Raw genomic sequence first — 20,159 nt, 5'->3', positions numbered from 1 at the left:
ATTAAAATAAACTGTCTGCTCTAGTCACTTTTTGCCTTTTCTACCTTTTGCTTGTTGGACTCGTTTTTGTTTGCACTACAGTATACAGTGAAATCTAGCGGTCAAATAATACAGTGTCCCAGGCAAAGAAAAAGCTCAGTACTTTGCAATGAAGTTTTCTTTAAAAAAAAAAATCCATCCTATGGCAAAATAGGAACAACTTAAAATGAGAAAAATTAACATTCCATTCAGTTCTTATCTGTATTTGTATTTTACTGTATTTCTACATTCCTCCTGTCTCACATCGATTTTAATTTCAAATGATGCTTCATAAATAATCGAATCGTTATCTGTACAACCAACACCACATTAAATGCTAAATTGCATTCAGCCTTGCATAAATACTATTTTTCTAAGCTCAGCATTCAGCAATGAAACTCGAAGTATCGCAAAAACGTATCAAAAGATATCATGGAAAACAGGTTAATAGTTTAATAGTGACTGATGAAATATTTCATGTACAGTATTCACCGATTTGAGCAGACTTCATGGAATGAAAGATTGGATGAAAGCGGTGCCAAAGACCTAAAAAGGCAGAACATGTTGTACAACATTTTATGGGGTTTTGCCTCACAATTTGCCCTTCACCTGTCTACCAACCAACCACTCAATCGTTCTCTTGTTGCTGCAGTTTGTTTCGGGAAAACCAAATCCATCTCCTCATTTCATCTGCCCAAAGTCCCACACACAGGGGCTCATTTCTTCTTCCTTTCCTGCGTGCTGGTAAACCACTGGTCCAGCAGCTTCTTACTGTAATAAATCTGCCAGGCGTGCACCTGCACGGAAACCACGATCACCAAATACATAATCATCACGGCCGGGAAGCCAAAAATGAAACGGTAGGCTTTTCCGTGACGATAAAGCTGCTGGCCGACGGGGAACATTTCCATGCTTCCGTAGATGAGCGGCGCTACCGAGAAGAGTCCGGCGCTGATCATGGAGATGACCAGGTAGCTGATGTTGTTACGCGGCATGGCCATGAAGCTGCAGATGGTGGGAACAGCGCTGAGGAGGTACGGGTACTCCCATTGGTACGGTGAGGCGATGGTTTTGTGGGATACCAAACCCAAATGGCTTAAAGTCACCTGACACGATAGCACACGCATCTATAGTCGACAGCCCTCGAAAATAGACGAATGAAGTCTTACCTGAGCTGCCATCAGCACCCAGACCAGCAAGTGGACAATGTTGAGTTTACGCATTTCAGACTTTAGAGCCACGCTGTTGATAATAATTAAAATCGAATTAAAAAAAAAAAAAAAAAAATCACATAACAACGGTGCATGCCATACCTCATTTGATAGTGTGAGGCTACGCGTTCCCTGTGTTCAAAATCGCTGCCGTCCGTGCCCGTCGCACGTGGTCCAGCTCGCGAGGCCATGGTTCAGTTCTATGTGACAAAACAGACCAAAGCAGTGGACGAGAAGTCAGGGGAAGCAATTGCTCCGCCTCACCTGTTATAATAGAAATCTAAATTATTAAAAAAAGATTAAATGGTTTAATGTACTCCGTTAAAGTTCATTCACCTTAAACTTCACAAAGTTTAAATGTTAAAATGCTCTGAATTTTCACATTAAATTATTAGTACACTAAAGATGTAATGTTCTGAGTAAATTCAGATTAAGGCACACAATTGTCATGCCGCATGGCAGAGGGCGATAGACAAGTCCTGCTTTGGTGCACACTTTAGACCCACCCACCCATCCATCGCTTATCCTCAGTAGGGTGGCGGGGGTGCTGGAGCCCATCCCAGCTATATTCAGGCAGTGGGCAGGGGACACCCTCAACTGGTTGCCAGCCAGTCGCAGGGCACCACTTTAGACCGAAATAACAGAATTAGGGATAGTGTTAACAAGCTAACAGTAAGGTGACGATCAGACAGGCGGCACTCAGTATTTGGTCATCATGATAGGTCAATTTTTAGTTTCAAAAGGACGCACTTCAGTATTTTGGACACAATTTGGGTTTACACCGAGCGATAGGGGTAAGCAGTAAGGAGCGGTGTGCAAACTTTATTTCAAGAAGGTACCATTTTTCCTCGTCTGAGCATCTCATTTTTGCACTTTATTACTGAAAAGTTGAGTCAAAAGCCTTACTTACGACCTGTTACCTCACCTGTGCAGTGTTCCTCAAAAGGTCTTACCCTAACAGTCTGAAATCCTGCAATGTTGCAGTTGTTTTGATAAAAAGAACAGGATGTTAAGTTAACAATGATTTCTTGACCGTTGAATGGTTCTCCTTTATTACGGTATGGTGGGTTGGTTGGTTGAATCCCTTTACCAGCATTTCCTATGGTGTATCTCTGGCAAGTACAACTTGGTGGCGCCCATCCCTCTCCAGGCCAATATACACTAAAGTAATATTCAGCTCAAATTATAGTAGTAGGTAATGCAGTATAGGATTTTTTTATTTTTTTTTTTACAATATATTCGCCAATCGTGTTTATAGTGTGACGATCGTCTCCAACAAATCTAATTGTGACAACCCTAAAGACAAACGTTTTTCCATGCTATTGCTTTCTTAAGCGCTTTGGGAAGTCTTGACTTGAAAAGGGCTATATAAATGCAGATCATTTCATTTTATTCTTGATCTGCCAATCAAAAGATGAATAAGACGAAGGTTCAGAACCAGAATAGATGTGATCAGATCAGTATGTATTAAAAACTCCATAAATGTCAGGTCTGAAAGTGATTCAAGAAGCGACATGTGAAGTTAAATTGGCCAGAATCGCCTTATCGGTGCTCTATCTTTTTACTAAGTGATGCTGAGCCCTATTAATTGTGACAGCATCACATATCTCTGTATATGCACACAAAGACGCAAAACTCAGTAAATGTGTTGGAATAATTCGTACCTGTCAACCTGGACGTTTTTGCCGCACAAAGTACGTTTATTATGCATTTTAAGACGTGTACGACGTACAAGGAAATCTGTACGGAAAAACACAAATTTGTCAATTATGGGTACCATCCGGTAAACACTGACTATCACAAAACGGCAAACCAATCAAGTCTAATGAGTTTGCCACGGTATCCTCTATCTCGGTATCGTTATTTTAGTTGCAAACGAAGCGAGCGGTTTGATGCTACTGTGCGCATGCGTCTGCTGCTTGGGGATTTCTCATCATCCATCATTCCGAAAACAAACATGGTGTAAGATTATTTTGTAAGGGAAAATACGACAGTTTGTACGGGCATGCAGCCGTGGAGGTTGACAGGTATGAATAATTGTAAATAGTCGCAGGGGAACACCTTTAAACAGGGGCACCATTAGTTTTATAATGCTGTTTTACATGCGGATTTTAATGAACTCACACCTACAAACTTTACTTTTTATGCACGGTTTCATTTATTGTGACTTTCACCTGTAACCGACATAGGGCAACGTCTACAAAACAGCTTAATGGCTAAAACCTGGGCTTGAACCAAACATTTAGCGAAGTTGATAATCAGGCATTTTTCAAGAGTTGAAAAGTGAAATAGTCGTATCAGCACTTACATGATAATTGCAGACGTTTGTAAATTCCTCGGAGTATGATACGTATGGAAACGCAGTCCGGGTGCGGAAAAGAAAGCGTTGGGCATGTATGCATCATCGATATCTGTGATTGGTCAAACCGACTTCTTTTTGTGTCTTCTTTGAGCGTCAACAAACTTAATAGAGCATTACCACCATCTGCTGTTCTGATACTGTTATTGCTTTGCCTGAACGCAAAAAATGCTACTGTCTTAATGGGGTATTTTTAGATTAATATTTTCAAAAGTAAAACGCCCAAATAGGCACCTAATTATGCTAAAAGGAAGCCAATTGCAGCGTTTAAATTAGCCAACTGTTTGAAATTCAGGAGCATCACAATGATTCATTTACAAAAGACGTCATCTTGAGGTCAAAAGGAAGACTTTTGGGGTTACCGACAGCGCAATCATGTTGACAAATACTTCATAAAAGCTGACAGGTTGACAGGGACATATAGTTTTATATACAGGAATTTGCTTTTGTCGCGTTTTTTCTTCTTTTTTCCATTCATTGCACCCTTTAACTCTTAATGGATTTGAGATTTTCTTTCCATAATGAAATGGAAATCATCATTAATCTGAGTCCCCAATCTAATTCTCAAGTGTACTAAAACGTATTTCAAAGCGGTATCATGAAACCCAAACTCTTATTTTGAAACTCTGAATCTACTTTCAAAAAACCCTTCATTAAAACCCAAGACATTTAAATCCCAATCGATTTCTAAACTGCAGTATGAAACACCAACCCTGTTTGAAAGCACTCAATTGAAACTCTAATGCCTATTTTGAAACCCCAAATATTTTTCGAAATCGTATATTGGAACGCTAGACTTTCAAACCCTAATCTTACCGTAAAGTGTAGTTTAAAACTGAACCCCAACTCTACTCAAAATGATTCCATTGAAACCTCTTAACGTGCTTTTAAAACCCTTAATCTACCTGACAGACGATGTAATCCTGGTCACTAATATTCCCCATTTACAGTAACCTACCTGATCATGTTTATGGTTGTGGATTTGACCTACAGTCAAGCCACATAAAATCATTTGGGTTCGCTATCTCGATTCTTTAAATTTACTTTTAGTAATGTCAACACTGCTCTGGAACCATAAACCCTTTTTTTTAAACCCTGCATCTACTTTTAAACCCCAGATCAAAACATTAATCAAACTTTAAAACCTCAATCCAATTGTTAACTGTGGTTTAAAACCCTTTTATTCTAAAACCCAAAACCCTATTTTAAACCCCAAATGTACTTTGAAATCCCACATCAAAACCTTGATAAAACCCTAATCTACTTCTGAATTGTAATTTAAAACTCCAACCTGAGTTGACAGCACTTATAGCAACAATTCTCTACAATTCCTACATTTACTTTTGCCAGAGACCTTAATCATAAATTTAGATGACTTTACATGCTCAGTAGCTCACCTAGTTATGTTTTTGTTTCTCACACAAAGGGTTGGGGATTCTATCAATCAAGGCTTCCGAATACAGTATCCTTATTGCTTCAATTATGTAAACTGTAAACCTGACCATAAATCTACTTTGACACCCTCTTTTTAGGTATAACAATAATATTCCACAAACAGTTTTAAAAGAAACACATTTCTAAAAAATATAAATGTAAACAGAACCTACATTTACTACTGTACCGTATATGGATATAAACAACAACAAGGTTACAGGAAGACAGTTTTATTTCGCGATTGTTGGACAGTGTTTATTTTTGTTTCCAATGTTGTGGTACTCAGACTATAGTGAAAAAGACAATGCAGCACATATATACATTCATCCATTATCTCCACCGCTAATCCTCAGTAGGGTCGCTGGAGCACATTGTAGCCATCTTCGGGCAGTGGGCAGGGAACACCCTGAACTGGCTGCCAGCCTGTCGTAGGGCACACAGAGACATGCAACCACTCGCTTATTCACACCTATGGACAATTTGGACCGGACAATTATCCTGACATGCATTTTTTTGGAATGTGGAAGGAAACCCGAGTGCCCGGATGAAACGCACGCAGGCACGGGGAGAACATGCAAATTCCACAAGGGGAGGCTGCGGTAGCTGGACTTGAACCCTGTACCCCTGCACCGTGGGGCTGCGTGCTAGCCACCCAGCCGCTGTGCGGCTCGTATATACATTCAGTATTTCAAAAAGAAAAAAATAACGAAGCATGTTTTAATTCTATATTCCACATATAATTAGTTTACTGTTTAAACTTTGCTCTTGCTATTTTTATTTTTAACAAAAAAACATACTGTACCCTTTGTTGTGCATTTACAGCATATGTTACTTATTTGGATTAGAAAAAAAGGACTACGCAGTATAAATTAAAACGTATCTGTGTATTGATTTTATTATGTCGAGGGATAAGAGTATCTGCAAGAAAAAAGTAAACAATAGTACTTACTGTCATTTTATCTATCTTCTTTGTCATGAGAATAGTAAAAAATACAAATAAAGATACTACAACTGACACAAGACTGACATAGTTATGTTAAAGAGATTAATATGTTGCCAGAGGACATTCAAAAATCTTGTGATGTATTATTTCTTGCATTTTTGTTGTTTCCTATTAGGATGAGTACAATAAATGTCCAGAAAAAGTGGCATGAACATACTGACTAGCATAAAGTCCTGCTGCCTGTTCAGACGGCAGTTGTACATGCACCGTGTCTGCCTGCTGCAAAGGAAGCACAGCGCTACCCGATGCCTGATCCAGCAAGCCCTTGCTGCACTCATCGTAAGTGTACAGCATGGGTTCTTTGTTCCTCATCAGTGCCACCCACACGTTACTCCCTTTGCAGTGGACGTGGTAGGAAAAGTAGTAAACCCCTGGCACACTGCACGTAAAGACACCATTTTCAGGACTGTAGTCATGATTGCTGTTCTGCAGAACTTTGTCAAAAATGACAGGAGAACCAACAAGAGGAAATGAATCAGTGAGCTTTGCAGTAAAAGCTGGTGCTTCCATAGCATTTTCACCAATGTAGCCACTGTTTCTTGACTTTTTGTACGCAAGTTTTTGACTACTGTATTTACCGTGAACGGGGAGGATTTGACCAAGTTCATGATTTATTGAAGGGAGTCCTGGAGGACCAGGAGGTCCAGGTTGCCCTGGTTGTCCAGGAGGTCCCTGAGGTCCACTTGGACCAGGGTTACCCCTAGAACCCATCAGACCAGTTGGTCCAGGTATTCCCTTGCCAGGATAGCCTGGTACACCGGGCAACCCGGTTTCTCCTTTTCTACCAGGAATTCCAGGAGGTCCAATTGGCCCACTCTGTCCTGCAAGTCCAGGGATTCCCTTTGGTCCTTGATTGCCTTTATCACCCGGTTGGCCTACCTCTCCTCTTGGCCCATGTAATCCTGTTGTCCCTGGTGCGCCAAATAACCCTCTGTTGCCTGGCTCCCCTTTGGGGCCTGTTGGTCCTGTAAATCCTCTCAGTCCTGGTGGCCCTACCTCACCTTCAAAGCCTGGCTTTCCTTGATGGCCTCGTAACCCCATATCTCCTTTTAATCCAGGATTTCCTTTAGGTCCACCATCACCACCTTCACCTTTTTGCCCAGGGAAACCAATACTACCTGAGGGCCCCATTGGTCCAGGTGGACCAGGGCTGCCACTAGAACCTGCAGGACCAAAAACACCCGGAAGGCCTTCATGACCTATTTCTCCTTTTGGGCCTGGTGATCCAGGAAGACCATGGTGTCCTTTTTGACCCTTGTGTCCCAGAAAGCCTTGTTTGCCATAACCCGGCAAACCTGGAATTCCTGGTAATCCCGGGAAGCCTGGTTCACCTTTTCCTCCAGGAAGCCCTGGTTGACCTGTAAAGCCGTCTTTCCCTGGTTTTCCTATTCCAGATAATCCCGGTAGACCTGGTTGGCCTTTATCACCAGGTGGTCCTGATGGTCCTGGCTCACCCCGAAGACCATCTATTCCAGGCATTCCTGGCTGCCCTGGAAGACCATTGACACCAGGTTTTCCAATGCCAGGGAGCCCCGCTTGTCCGGGTGGGCCCGGTGGCCCGCTCGGTCCTTTCAATCCGGAGTACCCCGGAATAGCCAGTCCTTTTTCTCCTCTGGGTCCTTGTTGGCCTGGGAGACCAGGGTGACCTCTTTGACCTGGATCCCCTTGAGGACCAACTTGTCCCTGAAGACCTTGAACCCCTACCTTTGAAATTCCAGGAAGACCAGGTGGACCTGGAAGCCCTTGTGCACCAGGAAGTCCATTTGGTCCTTCATGACCATTAAGTCCTGGCTCTCCTTTTGACCCCTGGAGACCAGATCCTCCTGCTTTTCCAGGGAATCCTGGTGGTCCTGGTTCACCTATTCCTGGATATCCTCGGGGACCAGAAGGACCAGTTTTTCCTGGTAATCCTTGCAATCCCTTTCCTGGAAGCCCTGGGGGTCCTTGAGGTCCTGGTGGGCCCTGAACACCAGGAGGTCCAATGCGAAAACCTTGTCCACCAGAGCTAGACGGAGGTGGACCTTCGGCTCCTCTAAAAGTTGGTCCTACAAAACAATGGATATTTGGTTGTAACAGGTAGAAACAAGAGAAAAGATGAAAACATGATCTTTACTTCTGGAATTGTTTTCTAAAAAACATGGACAAAATTTAAGACCTTTGCTTTCTGTCAGTAGTCGTTCTTTGCCCAACTCCAAAGGCAGCTGGGGAAACTCCATGCTGTGCTGTTGCTGCAATGGCATCTCATTCCCTAAGTAGGGCAGTTGTGGATGGATCTCATCATACTGTGGCAGGGCCTGGTATTGCTGCAAAGTTGTTTTTCTTCTGGAGAATGAGCCACCACAGGCCAGGTGAAAGGCAGCAATCAGTATATGGATATGATGGAGGATTGCGGGAATCATATTGTACTGTGAAGGAAAATAAACTATATATTCAAGTGAAACCAAGAAATAGCATCAGTTTTCCATGTTAGTGTTTAAACTGGATAATATGTTGTAGTTTGACCTGTCCAGTTAACATCACATGTTACCTTCACTTACTTTCAGAGATTTTCTCCTTTACTGTAAATGTTTTTGTCTACTTCTTAGCCTTACATTAAGCTGCTTCTTAGGCTTGTTTTCATAGTAGGAAGATGGCAGCACATGTTCTCCAGTCAGGTCTTGTCTCTGTCCCCCCAAAAGATTGCCAACATAAAGTTGTGGCACAATCCCATCTAGGTTTACATCTCGTCTCAATACCATGGTTCAGGCCTGGTTGCCAGTAGCGGGTCAAACTGGGAAAGGGGGAAACCTGATGATTTTGAGACGCCACATTTAAAGTTAAGCTATTGAAAATACTGTATTTCACATCCACCACTCATTTTTTGGGGCCTGCCTGGGATCAGCCCGCAGCCTCAGCACAGAAACCCTATGCCTGGCAACTTCGTCCTGCAGATCCAACAGCATCATTAGGCGTTCCCAGGCCAGCCTAGAGGCAGAGTCTCTCCAGCGTGTCCTGGGTCGTCTCCAGAACCCCCTGTTAGTGTTAAATCCCTGTAAGAGGTGTCCATAAGGCAGCACCACCAGATGCCCGAGCAGCCTCGCTGTACTTTTCCTCAACGATTCACAAACAAAATAAAACTTTTCTAAATAGCCCGAAGACTTGATTTCGCTTCCATCCATCCTTTTTCTGTGCTGCTTCTCCTCACTAAGGTCACGGGGGTTGCTGGAACCTATCCCAGTTGTCTTCAAGCAGTGAGCAGGATAGACCCTTAACTGGTTGCTAGCCAGTCACAGGAAATTGATTACTCATTGTCCATTAAATTTTACAAGTTTCAGTTCCCAATTAGGAATAAGATAATTACAGTTATGAGATGATATATGTTCTAGGAGTTGTTTGAGGCATTCCATTTGAGTTAAGACTGAATGGACATATTTAAAATCTCCATTTATTTGAAAAACTGAAATTGACTTCTTTGAAATGTCTTTAGACCTGAGACACATGTAAGAGCTCATTTTAAATCCAAACCGTGACTACAAAAAGACCGACTTTATCTGAATCAAGCTCAGTTGATTTACTAAACAGGACCGTCTCAGTGTTGTGATACAGTCGTGTACTTTCTGTACAGCAATTAAAAAAAAAAACATTTCATACTATCTTAATTAGTTACAAATCAACCAAGATATTATAAGACTTTTACTCTTTTGTCATTGCTGATCATAGTTTTTCCCTGTGGTGATGGGCCCTCTTCTCGTGAGAGGTAAGAGAATTCTCCCAACGTGGTCCGCTTCGTGTCGTAAGAGGAGACTAAAGTGGAGGGAGCGAGGGGACTGGGGATCCTCTTCTTTTTATCTCTACTCTCTAAGAGACAGCAAGGCAAAGAAAGGGGGGCGGGAGACCAAAGGGTCTCGCAAACCCTAGTTATAGGGTCACTAAATGTGAGAGGATGTGGTAAAGCGACTGAGTGGAAGAAAGAGGAGGTCAGAGGGATGATGACTAAAAGGAAGGTTGATGTGTTAGCCTTGAGTGAAAAAAAGATGAAAGGAAAGGAAGAAGTACAGCTTGGAGGTATGTATGGTAGAAAGTCTGGAGTTACGGGTGGGCATGCTAGAGAAGTAGTGGCTGTGCTTGTGAGTAAGAAAGCAAAGGAAAAACTGGTGGAGCGGAAAGAGATATCTTCCAGATTGATGTGGGTGAGGTCAAAGTGGGGTTTTAGAAGTATGGATGTTTATAAGTGCATATGGACCTGGTTCAGAAAGAAGTGCTGAGGAGAGAGAGGAGTTCCGGAAGGATTTGACCGACTGTGTGCCAACTGCGAAAGAAGGGTGGAAAGTGTTAGTACTAAGTGACCTGAATGCCAGAGATGGAACGGTTGAAAACGTGATTGGTAGATATGGAGTACCAGGAAGAAATGAGAGTGGGAAGAAATTGATTGAGTTATGCGTGGAAATTGAGTTGGTGATTGGAAATACATTGTTCAAAAAGAGGGACGTGAATACGTATACTTTTGTCAGAGTGGATGTTGGACAGAGCACTGATAGATTATGTAGTGGTTAGGAAAGGGATTTTAAGTAGATTGTTGGATGTGCATGTTTACAGAGGTGAAATGAGTAGTATCATTTTTATGTGGAAGGAAAACTAAAAATAGATGGATCGCGGAGGGCTAGTTATAAGAAGAGTGTGAGGGAAGAGGTGAAAACATCAGAGCTGAATAAGGCAGAAAAGGAAAGAGAGTTTGAAGAGAGGATAGGGGAAGAGTATGAATGGATTAGTAGAAGAGAAATGGAGAGTGTAGAAATGGAATCGAAGTGGTTTAAAGAGGCAGTGTTGAGGAGTGCAAAAGAAGTGTGTGGAATGAGAAAAGTTGGTAGAGGTATTAGGAAAGGCAGTGAATGGTGGAATGATGAGGTAGAGAGCCTGTGACAGAAAAGAGACGTGCCTTTGAGGAGTGGCTGCAATATAAGAGTGGTGATGAGTATGAAAGGTATAAAGTGAAGAAAAGGTTGGTAAAAGCGGCAGTGGAAGCAGCAAAAAGGAAAGCATATGATGAACGGTGTCGGAATATAGGCTTGAACTTTGAGGAAAGGAGAAAAGTATTCTGGAAAGAAGTGAGAAGAGTAAGAAAGAGCGTTTTGGGAAAGGAAGAGAAAGTGAAAGATAAGGATGGTAGATTGTTGGTTAGCAGTAGTGCAGTCAGGATGAGATGGGCAGAGTATTTTGAGGAGTTGCTAAATGTGGAGGATGGGAGAGAAGTGAGAGTCTAGGCGATCGATGCTATGGAGAGAATGCCCGTGTTAGGTGATTTAAATGTGAAGCCTGTGGAAACATGGGAGGTGCAAGAGGCAGTGACCGAAATGAAAGGGTGGAAGGCGCCTGGGTTGAATGGTTGCACTGCTAAATGCACAGCTATGAGTGACTGGTTAGTACGCTTGTGGAATGTATGCTTTTTAAGTGGTGTGGTTCCTGTTGACTGGTGTAGTGCATGTGTGGTGCAATTGTATAAGGGTAAAGGTGATAAGTATGAATGTAGCAATTCAAGAGGTTTCAATTTTTTTTTATGTGCCGGGTAAGCTTTATGGAAGAGTCTTTATTAAGAGAGTGAGAGAAAGAACGAATGAGGTGCTGATGGAGGAGCAGAGTGGTTTCAGGAAAGGAAGAGGATGTGTGGATCAGGTGTTTGCAGTACGACAGGTGTGCGAGAAATATTTTGCAAAATGTAAGGGTGTTTATTTGGCTTTCATGGCCTTGGAAAAGGCGTATGATAGAGTTGATAGAGAGGCGTTGTGGCAAGTGATGGTAATGTATAGAGTGGGTGGAAAGTTGTTGGAAGCATTGAAGAGTTTTTATGTGAACAGCAGAGCATGTGTAAGAGTAGGGAGTGAGACAAGTGAGTGATTCCCTGTGTTGACTGGTGTGAGACAGGGGTGTGTGATGTCACCATGGCTGTTTAATATGTACATGGATGGCGTGGTGAGAGATGTGAATGCAAGAGTATTTGGCAGAGGTGTAGAGATGATGGATAACAGTGGAACGGTGTGGTAGGTAAGTCAGTTATTGTTTGCAGATGACACAGCGCTTGTGGCTGATTCTGAGGAAACATTGAGAAGGTTGGTAATGGAGTTTGGAAGAGTATGTGATAGGTGTAAGTTATGTGTGAATGTTGGGAAGAGTAAGGTGATGAAGTGTTCACATGGTGGAGTGGGCATGGCGTTAGAAATAAGGTTGCATGGACAGGTGCTGGAAGAAGCAGAACTCTTTAGGTACTTGGGTTGTGATGTGGCTGCAGTTGGTGGAATGGAGTGCGAGGTATTGCACAGAGTGTATCAAGGAAGCAAGGTTTTGGGTGCTCTGAGGAGAGTGATGAACATGTTGAAGCTAATCTACAGAGCAGAAGTCAATGGAAGGAGACCAAGAGGAAGGCCGCGATTGACGTGGATGGATGGTGTTATGAGTGCACTGCAGGAAAGAGGTCTAAATCTAGTGGAAGCTAGAGCTCTTGTTGGTGATAGGAACGAGTGGAGAGGTGTTGTAAAAGGATAGTGGGATGTTTGGACGCGTTCTAAGGAATGGGCAGGGCATGTGTATGATGCGGCAGGGGTAAACTAGTGAAAGCTGTCGGGCCCTGCTGTTGAAAGAAAGAGTGTGTTGTGTCACCCTGACCCGAGTGATATGGCCGCTTTCTTGTGTCCCGTTTTATCTGGAGGGACGAAAGCATGACCAACTTAGGTGCCGAGGTGCTTAACTTGTTTGGGTGTTCGGGCATTTGGGTTCGCCATGGTCCAAAAATATTTGTGTGTGTTTATGTGATTTTCTTTCCCTATTTTATTTTCTTGGTTATTATATGTGTTTGTCTTGCTTTTGGTCACCCCCCTTGAGGGATATGACCAAGGTATATCGATAGAATGATCATAGTTGACAGCCTAGTTAGTAGTAGACTTTTTTATGATATTCTAATATTTTGAGACAGAATATTTGAGTTTTGCCTGCCTCCCTTTCAATGAAACTATGAAATGCAAAGTATTGTGAGTATATAGCTTGAAAGGTAAGTAGGGTGCCACCAATATCAACCAACCAACCAACCAACCAACCAGCCAGCCAGCCAGCCAGCCAGCCAGCCAGCCAACCAACCAACCAAAAATAAGACATTTATATGAAACCTGCACAAAAAGGTATTTGTGATGTACATATTACATATAGTATAGGGAGAAAAATCATCAATACAATAAGGAAAATCAGCTCCCAGTGGGGCAAGATTTGTTAGTTTTAAATATATATTAAATAGAAAAATACTAAACCACTAACATATTAACAATAAAAATATACAGTTATTCAAGTTTAAAATGATATCTGATAGTAATCACTTGTAAATGGCTGTAAGATAAATTATTATTTTTCATTGCATTGGGGAAAAAAACATTCCCATTTTTCTGCTTGAAAATCAAGGATGTTTTAAGTATTTTAAATTGCTTTTGGAAGGGGTTTGGATTTATTCAAAAGGGTCTTGAATCTGACTGTTCAGGGCTCTTGATTGAATCATTGCCGTATTTTTTTTAACCTGATTGGTGATTATTTATGATAAGCATCATTGCTCCCTTTTTTGTGTCACTATACATCAGTATAAATCTTAATAGTACCTCCCGTGTATTTTGGACCCGTAGCTGTCTCAAGTAGTCAGAAAACTAGCAGAGGTGAAAGGCAGGTGAAGCAGACTCCATCCCCATCAACTCAGCATTATCATTGCAATGATAATAACTTCAAATGTGTAAAATACAAAACCGAGATTACACATTTTGAGACCAAAACTGCAAGAGATTAACATTGTATGCAGAAACAATTGGGATACCAGAGACAGTTGGCAGCAACACAACTGCAGAGGCAGACAGACCCTGGCAAGGCGCTTGGATCAAAAAGCACATTCCCTCCGTGCTACATCAACACTTCCTATCCAGAAGGCAGGAGCAAGAAAAAGCAAATACTATACTTTAAAAAGCAACCAAAAAGTCAGGGCCTGTTCAGAAAAGTGCCTGGTCCCCATTGTGTTTCCAACAATAACTCAGTCATGTGGTTAAGATAATGCGTATAAACCTTTTGGATGGTCTGACGCACATCATTACATTTTTTTTCTTAATAATCAATGACGGCATGGACAGAGACAAGTTACGTTAGGACACAAAGTTGGTGGGGACAGAGACAGTCAAAGGGACAAACAGTCATGATGCAGAAATATTTGTTATACACCAGACTATTGTCAGAAAGTCCTGACAAACATTTGCAATTCAGGATGACAAAGGAGCTGTTTTCCTTTCTTTTTTTCTATGATTAGTCCATTATGTTTTGGAATGCTGCAGCGAAATATGACAATGGACATGACCAAAAAAAGAAAAATTGGCCATGCACGCTCCTCTTACCTTCTCACGGGTTGCTGCTACTCTGCAGGACGGATGCATCACACCGCTTTGATGCCGTGGAGGCTTTTGTGTGTAAGAGGGAGGAGCCAGACATGCAGAAGATGGAGCCCAAACAGTGGAAGAGAAGAACCCCGTGATCTGATCCAAGGAGACTACAGGCTGCAAAACGAAAATACTTAATTCTGACAAAATTCCAATCAAAGACTGGTTGATCCTTCAACAATGTCCCTAAAATTAGATAAAATATATGCCTAAAGACGTATCTTACTGATGTAGCTCATAATTATCTCAGTACAGCAGCATGCATAGATGGACAATACAATGTAAAGAGTTCATAGTCCTTTTGAGAGGTTTTCTTAAATGATTATATGAAAGCAGGGGTCCCAAAACTTTTTCCCGTGAGGGACAATAACTTTTCCCTTCTCTGATGTGGGTCCGGGGTCAGTTTGTAACAGAAACATTGTGACAATTGCAGGCGTGCCTAAATGAAAGAAAATACAATAGAATAGAATATACCTTTATTGTCATTGTTATAAAATGGGTTGAACGTATTGTCACAATGAAAATGGATGTGGCACTCCAGTTTCACATTCAACAGTGAGGATAAAAGAAAACAAAGAAGATAAAGGAACAAAGAAGATACGGTTATAATTTACACAATATAAAGGAACAAAGAAGATAAAGGTTATAATTTACACAATATATACACAAGAAATGTGGGCATGTTGGATATTACGTACAGTTTTGGGATCGTATTAGTTTCTTCAAAAGCCAGAATCAAAAACCCTTCTGAAATCTTCACAGAACAAAATTCAGAAAACAAATGATAATACTATTAATGAAATAAATAAGTAGTACGCTGAACGTTGGGTCAGCATTCTGTTTTGCAATGTCTACAAATGATGAAACAATGTCAGAAAACTTGCATTGAATACTATGCTTGAATTCAACCACCTAAAGTGATTGAAATGCATTATGTATTAGCTCCTAGGTGAAAGCTGGTGTGATAGGACTACCGTCAGTGAGAAAAAATGACATTCCGGGTTATCCTTATGACCCTCCCAGGACGCCGGCGTGGGAACTAAGACATTGCTCACACCTGAGGTTCAGTTCTGTGGAAACCAGTGATTGGGCAGGAAAAAAACTGAGAAAGAGACCAGAAAAAAATTGTGTGGCAAGAGACAAGCCAGGGGCAAGTAAGACTTGCTTACAAGAAAGTCTCACTTCGCAAAAAAACAACGGCTCAAGGAAAAACTCAAAAACCTCAACATTGGGAAAATTAAGAAATCTTGAGACGGGACCGCACATGAGGTAATCCCCCTTCCAGGATGACCAGGTTGCAATGGATGTTGCAATAACAAATAATACACAGATATTATCAACATGAAATATAGGTCATTCATAAGCTATATAAAAGTGTGTTTTAAGCCTAGATGTGAACACTGAGGTTGCAGATCGAATCTCAGGGGAAAGGGCATTCAACAACACCGGGGCCCGAATGGAGAACGCTCTTGATCCTGTGGTTTTCTTCTTGGCTCTTGGGATCACTAGTAGACCAGCATTTTCAGAACTAAAACAAATAAGGAGCTAAAATGTATGTAAAAAGTGATGATTGCTGTCCTTCCTTAACTGTTGAACAAGGGTTGGAAACTGGCAAATTTTGTATAATAGACTCCCATTATATCAATGCAATCTCCCACTAATTTGCACTTCATATTTTGCGGTCTCTGTGCATCACAGATCGCAGCTCAAATATTCCACGATCTATTATCTTCAGTCACTTATTGCTGCGAGCGGGAGCCAGCGAAGCGCATTTAGGTCCGGCCTGGCAGCTCTTTTTTGCAGTTCTGTCTACCAAAAGTTGAACTGCGCTTGTGCAGCTGCAATCCATTATTCCCGATCAAGTATTACTTAGAGCAAAGCCCTTTTTTATGGTTCAGGCTGCTGAAACGTAATATTGTGGCCTGCCTAAACTGAACTGCACTCTTTTGCCTGCAATCCAATATCCGCAGTTGAGTTTTTTTTCTTCCTAAGAATAGCACCTGTGCAGTGGCGATCTATTATCCTTGGTTGTCTATCGCTGCGAGCGGGGTCCGACAGAGCACATGTTGAAAATGGGGGATTTACGGATTCTCGCATATCGCATGGGGTTCTGGTCTCCATAAATCAAAACAAACGAGAGATTACAGTACATTTCTTTAAGCATTTGTAAAGGTCTTAAAATACTGATAAAATGTGCTTGGAAAAAAAGTCGAAAGTCGAAAATCTCTCTACAACACTGAATTCTTAAATCTGTAAGGAAATTGGGAAAAAAAGATAAAACCAGTTCATTGCAAGCCAGATTTAAAATCTCACAATTAATGTTGAACTTTAGCTCAACTTCTTGCTTATTTCAAAGTGTCAAATCCCACTCAACAGCTGGTTCCTATTGAACTAATACTTTTTTTTTTCTCTACTTTTTTCCCCTTCAACTTCTGAAAAAACAAACGGACGAATTGCAGTTATTTTCAAGGCAAACAGAAGCAGTAGATACATTTGAATGTCTAAAAAAACCCAATCCATCGCAAACAGTTATTTATTGTCAGTATAACACGTGAAATGCACAAAAAAAAATCAACATTTTTCTCTGGCAGGCGATTTAATAGTGTGATAATGAAATAAAAACCAATACCTTTTCGTACGTCATCTATACCAGTGGTAAGAGTTTGGCATTCTCCCCACCTTGAGCAGTGGTGTTTGTGAGATCAGATTTGAGTCTCTGAAAAATAGATATGTTTTTTTAACTTGTGTAGTTTCCAACAATGGCAGCACGGCAGCGCAGTGGTTAGCGCGTGTGCGGCACAGTTCTGAGGTCGTGGGTTCAAATCCAGCTACCGGCCTTACTGTGTGGAGTTTGCATGTTCTCCCCGTGCCTTGCGTGGGTTTCCTCCGGGCACTCCGGTTTCCTCCCACATCCCAAAGACATGCATTTCATGTGAATTGGCCAGTCCAAATTGTCCCTAGGTGTGACTGAGCAAGTGAGTTGTCTGTCCCTGTGTGCCCTGCGATTGGCTGGCAACCAGTTCAGGGTGTCCCCTGCCCACTGCCCAGAGATGGCTGGGATGGGCTCCAGCCCCCCCGCGACCCTAATAAGAATAAGCGGTACGGCTGATGAGATGAGAGATGAGTTTCCAACAATGCTCAGTGAATTATACATTAAATGGACAGCTTAAATCATGGTACCAAGTTCCACTTTTAAATTCCTATAAGGTTTTTATTGTTCCAAAATGATGTCTTTCAACTGCTACTGGTCCCTGTTCCGGCGGTGAAGGACAAAGACCCTCATGCGTCCCCGTCCCATAAATCTTCTTCAATAATTAAATCTTAACAAGACAATGCTATTTTGAGACGATCAACAAGCTAACTGGGAATTTCTTTTATAAGACCATTGCCCAAGTCCTCACCCTTGAGCATGGCACGAAAGCCCCCTACTGACATCCTACAGTTGGGTTCAACGAGTTTTCCCTGGGTGGAAAAATAAGGATTGGTTTTTTCTGGCCGTTAGATCGGGGAAGATAGGGAAATTCTGACATCACCAAAATGTCAGCTGGTTAACACTGAAGGGAAACATGTGGAGGAATTTAGCTACAAGGTCAGCGAGGAAATCATCAGATTGTATTTCACAGTTATTACGTTGTCTTGCTGTTCTTCTGTCTGCTACTTTCTCTGCAAATTCAACTTTAAGACAAACCAAAGAAAACGGAATGCATGTTCGGCCCAAACCAGGCCAGTGGAAAAGAACTTCAACTGTACTAAAATATGAAAACAAAAACATTACAATCTTTGTAGTGGACTGAAACAGTGCATAAAACAATCAAGGTTAAAAACTATACAGCACTTGGTGCCTGGACACATTTTTTTCTATTGTCTTTTTTTAATAACCGAATAGTGTTATGCGTGAAAGTATCTAAAGACAGATTAACTAACCAAGATTGGTGTTGTTGGACTATTGCCACAATGTGAATTATCCCTTTGTCACGAGGAGGAGCGGACCAGAACGGAGGCAGGAAGGGAGAACTCAATTGCGTTGACGATCAAAACTTTTATTTAGTAAAATAAAAGTCGTCCAAAACTCAAGGACAAGACAGAACAAACAGGCTTTAACTAAAAACGTGCAAACACAGGTTTCTTCCGACTCAAACAAAACAGGACAGAGCAAACAGAACGGGAGATGCAGACAGAAAATGCAAATCAGAAAATGCAATGAGCCAGCACCCGCAAAACCCACAACCCACCCTTAAGTAGCACACACGTAAGTTGGCTGATCTGCTTCAGCTGGTGCCCAGGGGGCGGGGCCAGCCTGTTGCCATGGCGACCATGCTGGACATGACACCCTTAGAACCTTTACTAAGGAAACAATAAGATGACTCCAATTTCCAACCAGAAAACAAGAAATGGGTGCTTCCAATTAAAAGTTGTAATGTGTTTTTTTTGGAGTACACATTAGCTTTAGGGCAGCACGGAGGCGCAGTGGTTAGCGCGTGTACGGCACAGTTCTAAGGTCTTCGGAACCTCCTGTGTGGGTTCAAATCCAGCTACCGGACTTCCTGTGTGGACTTTGTATGTTCTACCCGTGCTTCGGGCACTCCGGTTTCCTCCCACATTCCAAAGACATGCATTTCTGGTGGATTGGCCGGTCCAAATTGTCCCTAGGTGTGAATGAGCGAGCGGGTTGTCTCCCTGTGTGCCTTGCGATTGGCTGGCAACCAGTTCAGGGTGTCCCCTGCCCACTGCCTGATGATTGCTGGGATGGGCTCCAGCACCCCCGCGACCCTACTGAGGATAAGCGGTGCAGCTAATGAGATGAGATGAGACATTAGCTCTACTTACTGTGGCTGTTAAAATTCAACGTGTCCTCCAATTTTGTTCCGTAGCATACTGCAATCCCTCGCTACTTTGTGCTTAGCGACCTGGGTGCTTCGCGTATTGAAAAATATTCCACGATCTATTATCCTGATTGCATATAGCTGCAAGCAGGCGTAGGCTCTTTTTTTTCTGGTGTGTCCACCAAAAAGTCAACAGCACTCGTTTCGGCTGCGATCTGTTATCTTCGATTGCAAACTGCTGCGAGCAGGGGCCGACAGAACTAATTTTTGCTCTGACCTGGTAGCTCGGTTCTGTCGACCAATAAATGAATGGCACTCGTTCGGCTGCAATCCATTATCCCCAAGCAAGGGCCAACACAGCGAGTTTTTGTCGTACCTGGCGGCTCCTTTTTGCCGTTCTGTCCACCCAAAAGTTAATTGTATTTATGCAGCTGTGATTTATTATACCCAATTTCATACTGTTGCAAGCGGAGGCCAGCAAAGCTAATTTTTTGGTCAAACCTGGCAGTTCATTGTTGCCGTTCTTTCCACTAGTAATTGAACTGCATTCGTGCTGCCATGATCCATTATCCCCAATCACATGTTGCTGTGGGAGGAGGCTGACAGAGCTTATTTTTGGTTGAACTTGGGGGTTATTTTCTGCTGTTCCGTCCACCAAAAAGTGAACTGCACCTGTCCTGCCACGTTTTACTATCCCTGATTTCAAATTGCTACAAGCGGGACCCGGCTTAACACACGTTTTTTTTTTTTTTTACCAAAGAATGAACTGCATTTATGTTGCCATGATCCATTATCCCCAATGCTATGTCGGGGGCTGACACAGTGCATTTTCAGCCTGACTTGGCGATTCTTTTTTTGCCATTCTGTCCATTATAGAGTGAACTG

General features: G+C 42.2%; 2 protein-coding genes across 4 annotated transcripts; both read right to left on the bottom strand.

Moving 5' to 3' along the window:
- Window positions 1-448: 448 nt before the first annotated feature.
- Window positions 449-3,660, bottom strand: jagn1b (jagunal homolog 1b). 2 transcript variants are annotated; one of them, XM_088330080.1, is made up of 4 exons: window positions 3,538-3,660; window positions 1,332-1,429; window positions 1,188-1,260; window positions 449-1,124 (listed from the first exon to the last, which is right to left on the bottom strand). In XM_088330080.1, exons 2-4 carry the CDS (start codon window positions 1,418-1,420, stop codon window positions 735-737), a joined length of 552 nt encoding a protein of 183 aa, XP_088186206.1. In that variant the 5' UTR covers window positions 1,421-1,429; window positions 3,538-3,660; the 3' UTR covers window positions 449-734. The 2 variants fall into 2 exon arrangements, with proteins under 2 accessions (XP_088186206.1, XP_088186208.1); XM_088330082.1 differs by having other exon boundaries at window positions 1,332-1,493; window positions 3,538-3,631.
- A 1,576-nt stretch (window positions 3,661-5,236) lies between these two features.
- Window positions 5,237-14,461, bottom strand: LOC148370194 (uncharacterized). Of its 2 annotated transcripts, none has more exons than XM_088330078.1 (3): window positions 14,410-14,461; window positions 8,181-8,430; window positions 5,237-8,070 (listed from the first exon to the last, which is right to left on the bottom strand). In XM_088330078.1, exons 1-3 carry the CDS (start codon window positions 14,446-14,448, stop codon window positions 6,137-6,139), a joined length of 2,223 nt encoding a protein of 740 aa, XP_088186204.1. In that variant the 5' UTR covers window positions 14,449-14,461; the 3' UTR covers window positions 5,237-6,136. The 2 variants fall into 2 exon arrangements, with proteins under 2 accessions (XP_088186204.1, XP_088186205.1); XM_088330079.1 differs by lacking the exon at window positions 14,410-14,461 and adding an exon at window positions 10,248-10,308.
- Window positions 14,462-20,159: the final 5,698 nt, after the last annotated feature.

This window comes from Urocampus carinirostris, chromosome 3 (assembly GCF_059441175.1).
Source record: "Urocampus carinirostris isolate Australia breed hairy pipefish chromosome 3, RoL_Ucar_1.0, whole genome shotgun sequence".
Classification (NCBI taxonomy): Eukaryota; Metazoa; Chordata; class Actinopteri; order Syngnathiformes; family Syngnathidae; genus Urocampus; species Urocampus carinirostris.
Note: the sequence above shows the minus strand (reverse complement) of the source record. Positions and strands in the feature narration are given on the sequence as shown.

Coding starts and splice junctions, on each gene's coding strand:
- jagn1b (XM_088330080.1), bottom strand. CDS start 1,420: ATGGCCTCGCGAGCTGGACCACGTGCGACGGGCACGGACGGCAGCGAT. Junction 1,261..1,331: donor GCCTCACACTATCAAATGAG/GTATGGCATGCA, acceptor TATTATCAACAG/CGTGGCTCTAAAGTCTGAAA. Junction 1,125..1,187: donor GGGTGCTGATGGCAGCTCAG/GTAAGACTTCAT, acceptor CTATCGTGTCAG/GTGACTTTAAGCCATTTGGG.
- LOC148370194 (XM_088330078.1), bottom strand. CDS start 14,448: ATGCATCCGTCCTGCAGAGTAGCAGCAACCCGTGAGAAG. Junction 8,431..14,409: donor TAGCAGCAACCCGTGAGAAG/GTAAGAGGAGCG, acceptor TTTCCTTCACAG/TACAATATGATTCCCGCAAT. Junction 8,071..8,180: donor ACTACTGACAGAAAGCAAAG/GTCTTAAATTTT, acceptor ATTGTTTTGTAG/GACCAACTTTTAGAGGAGCC.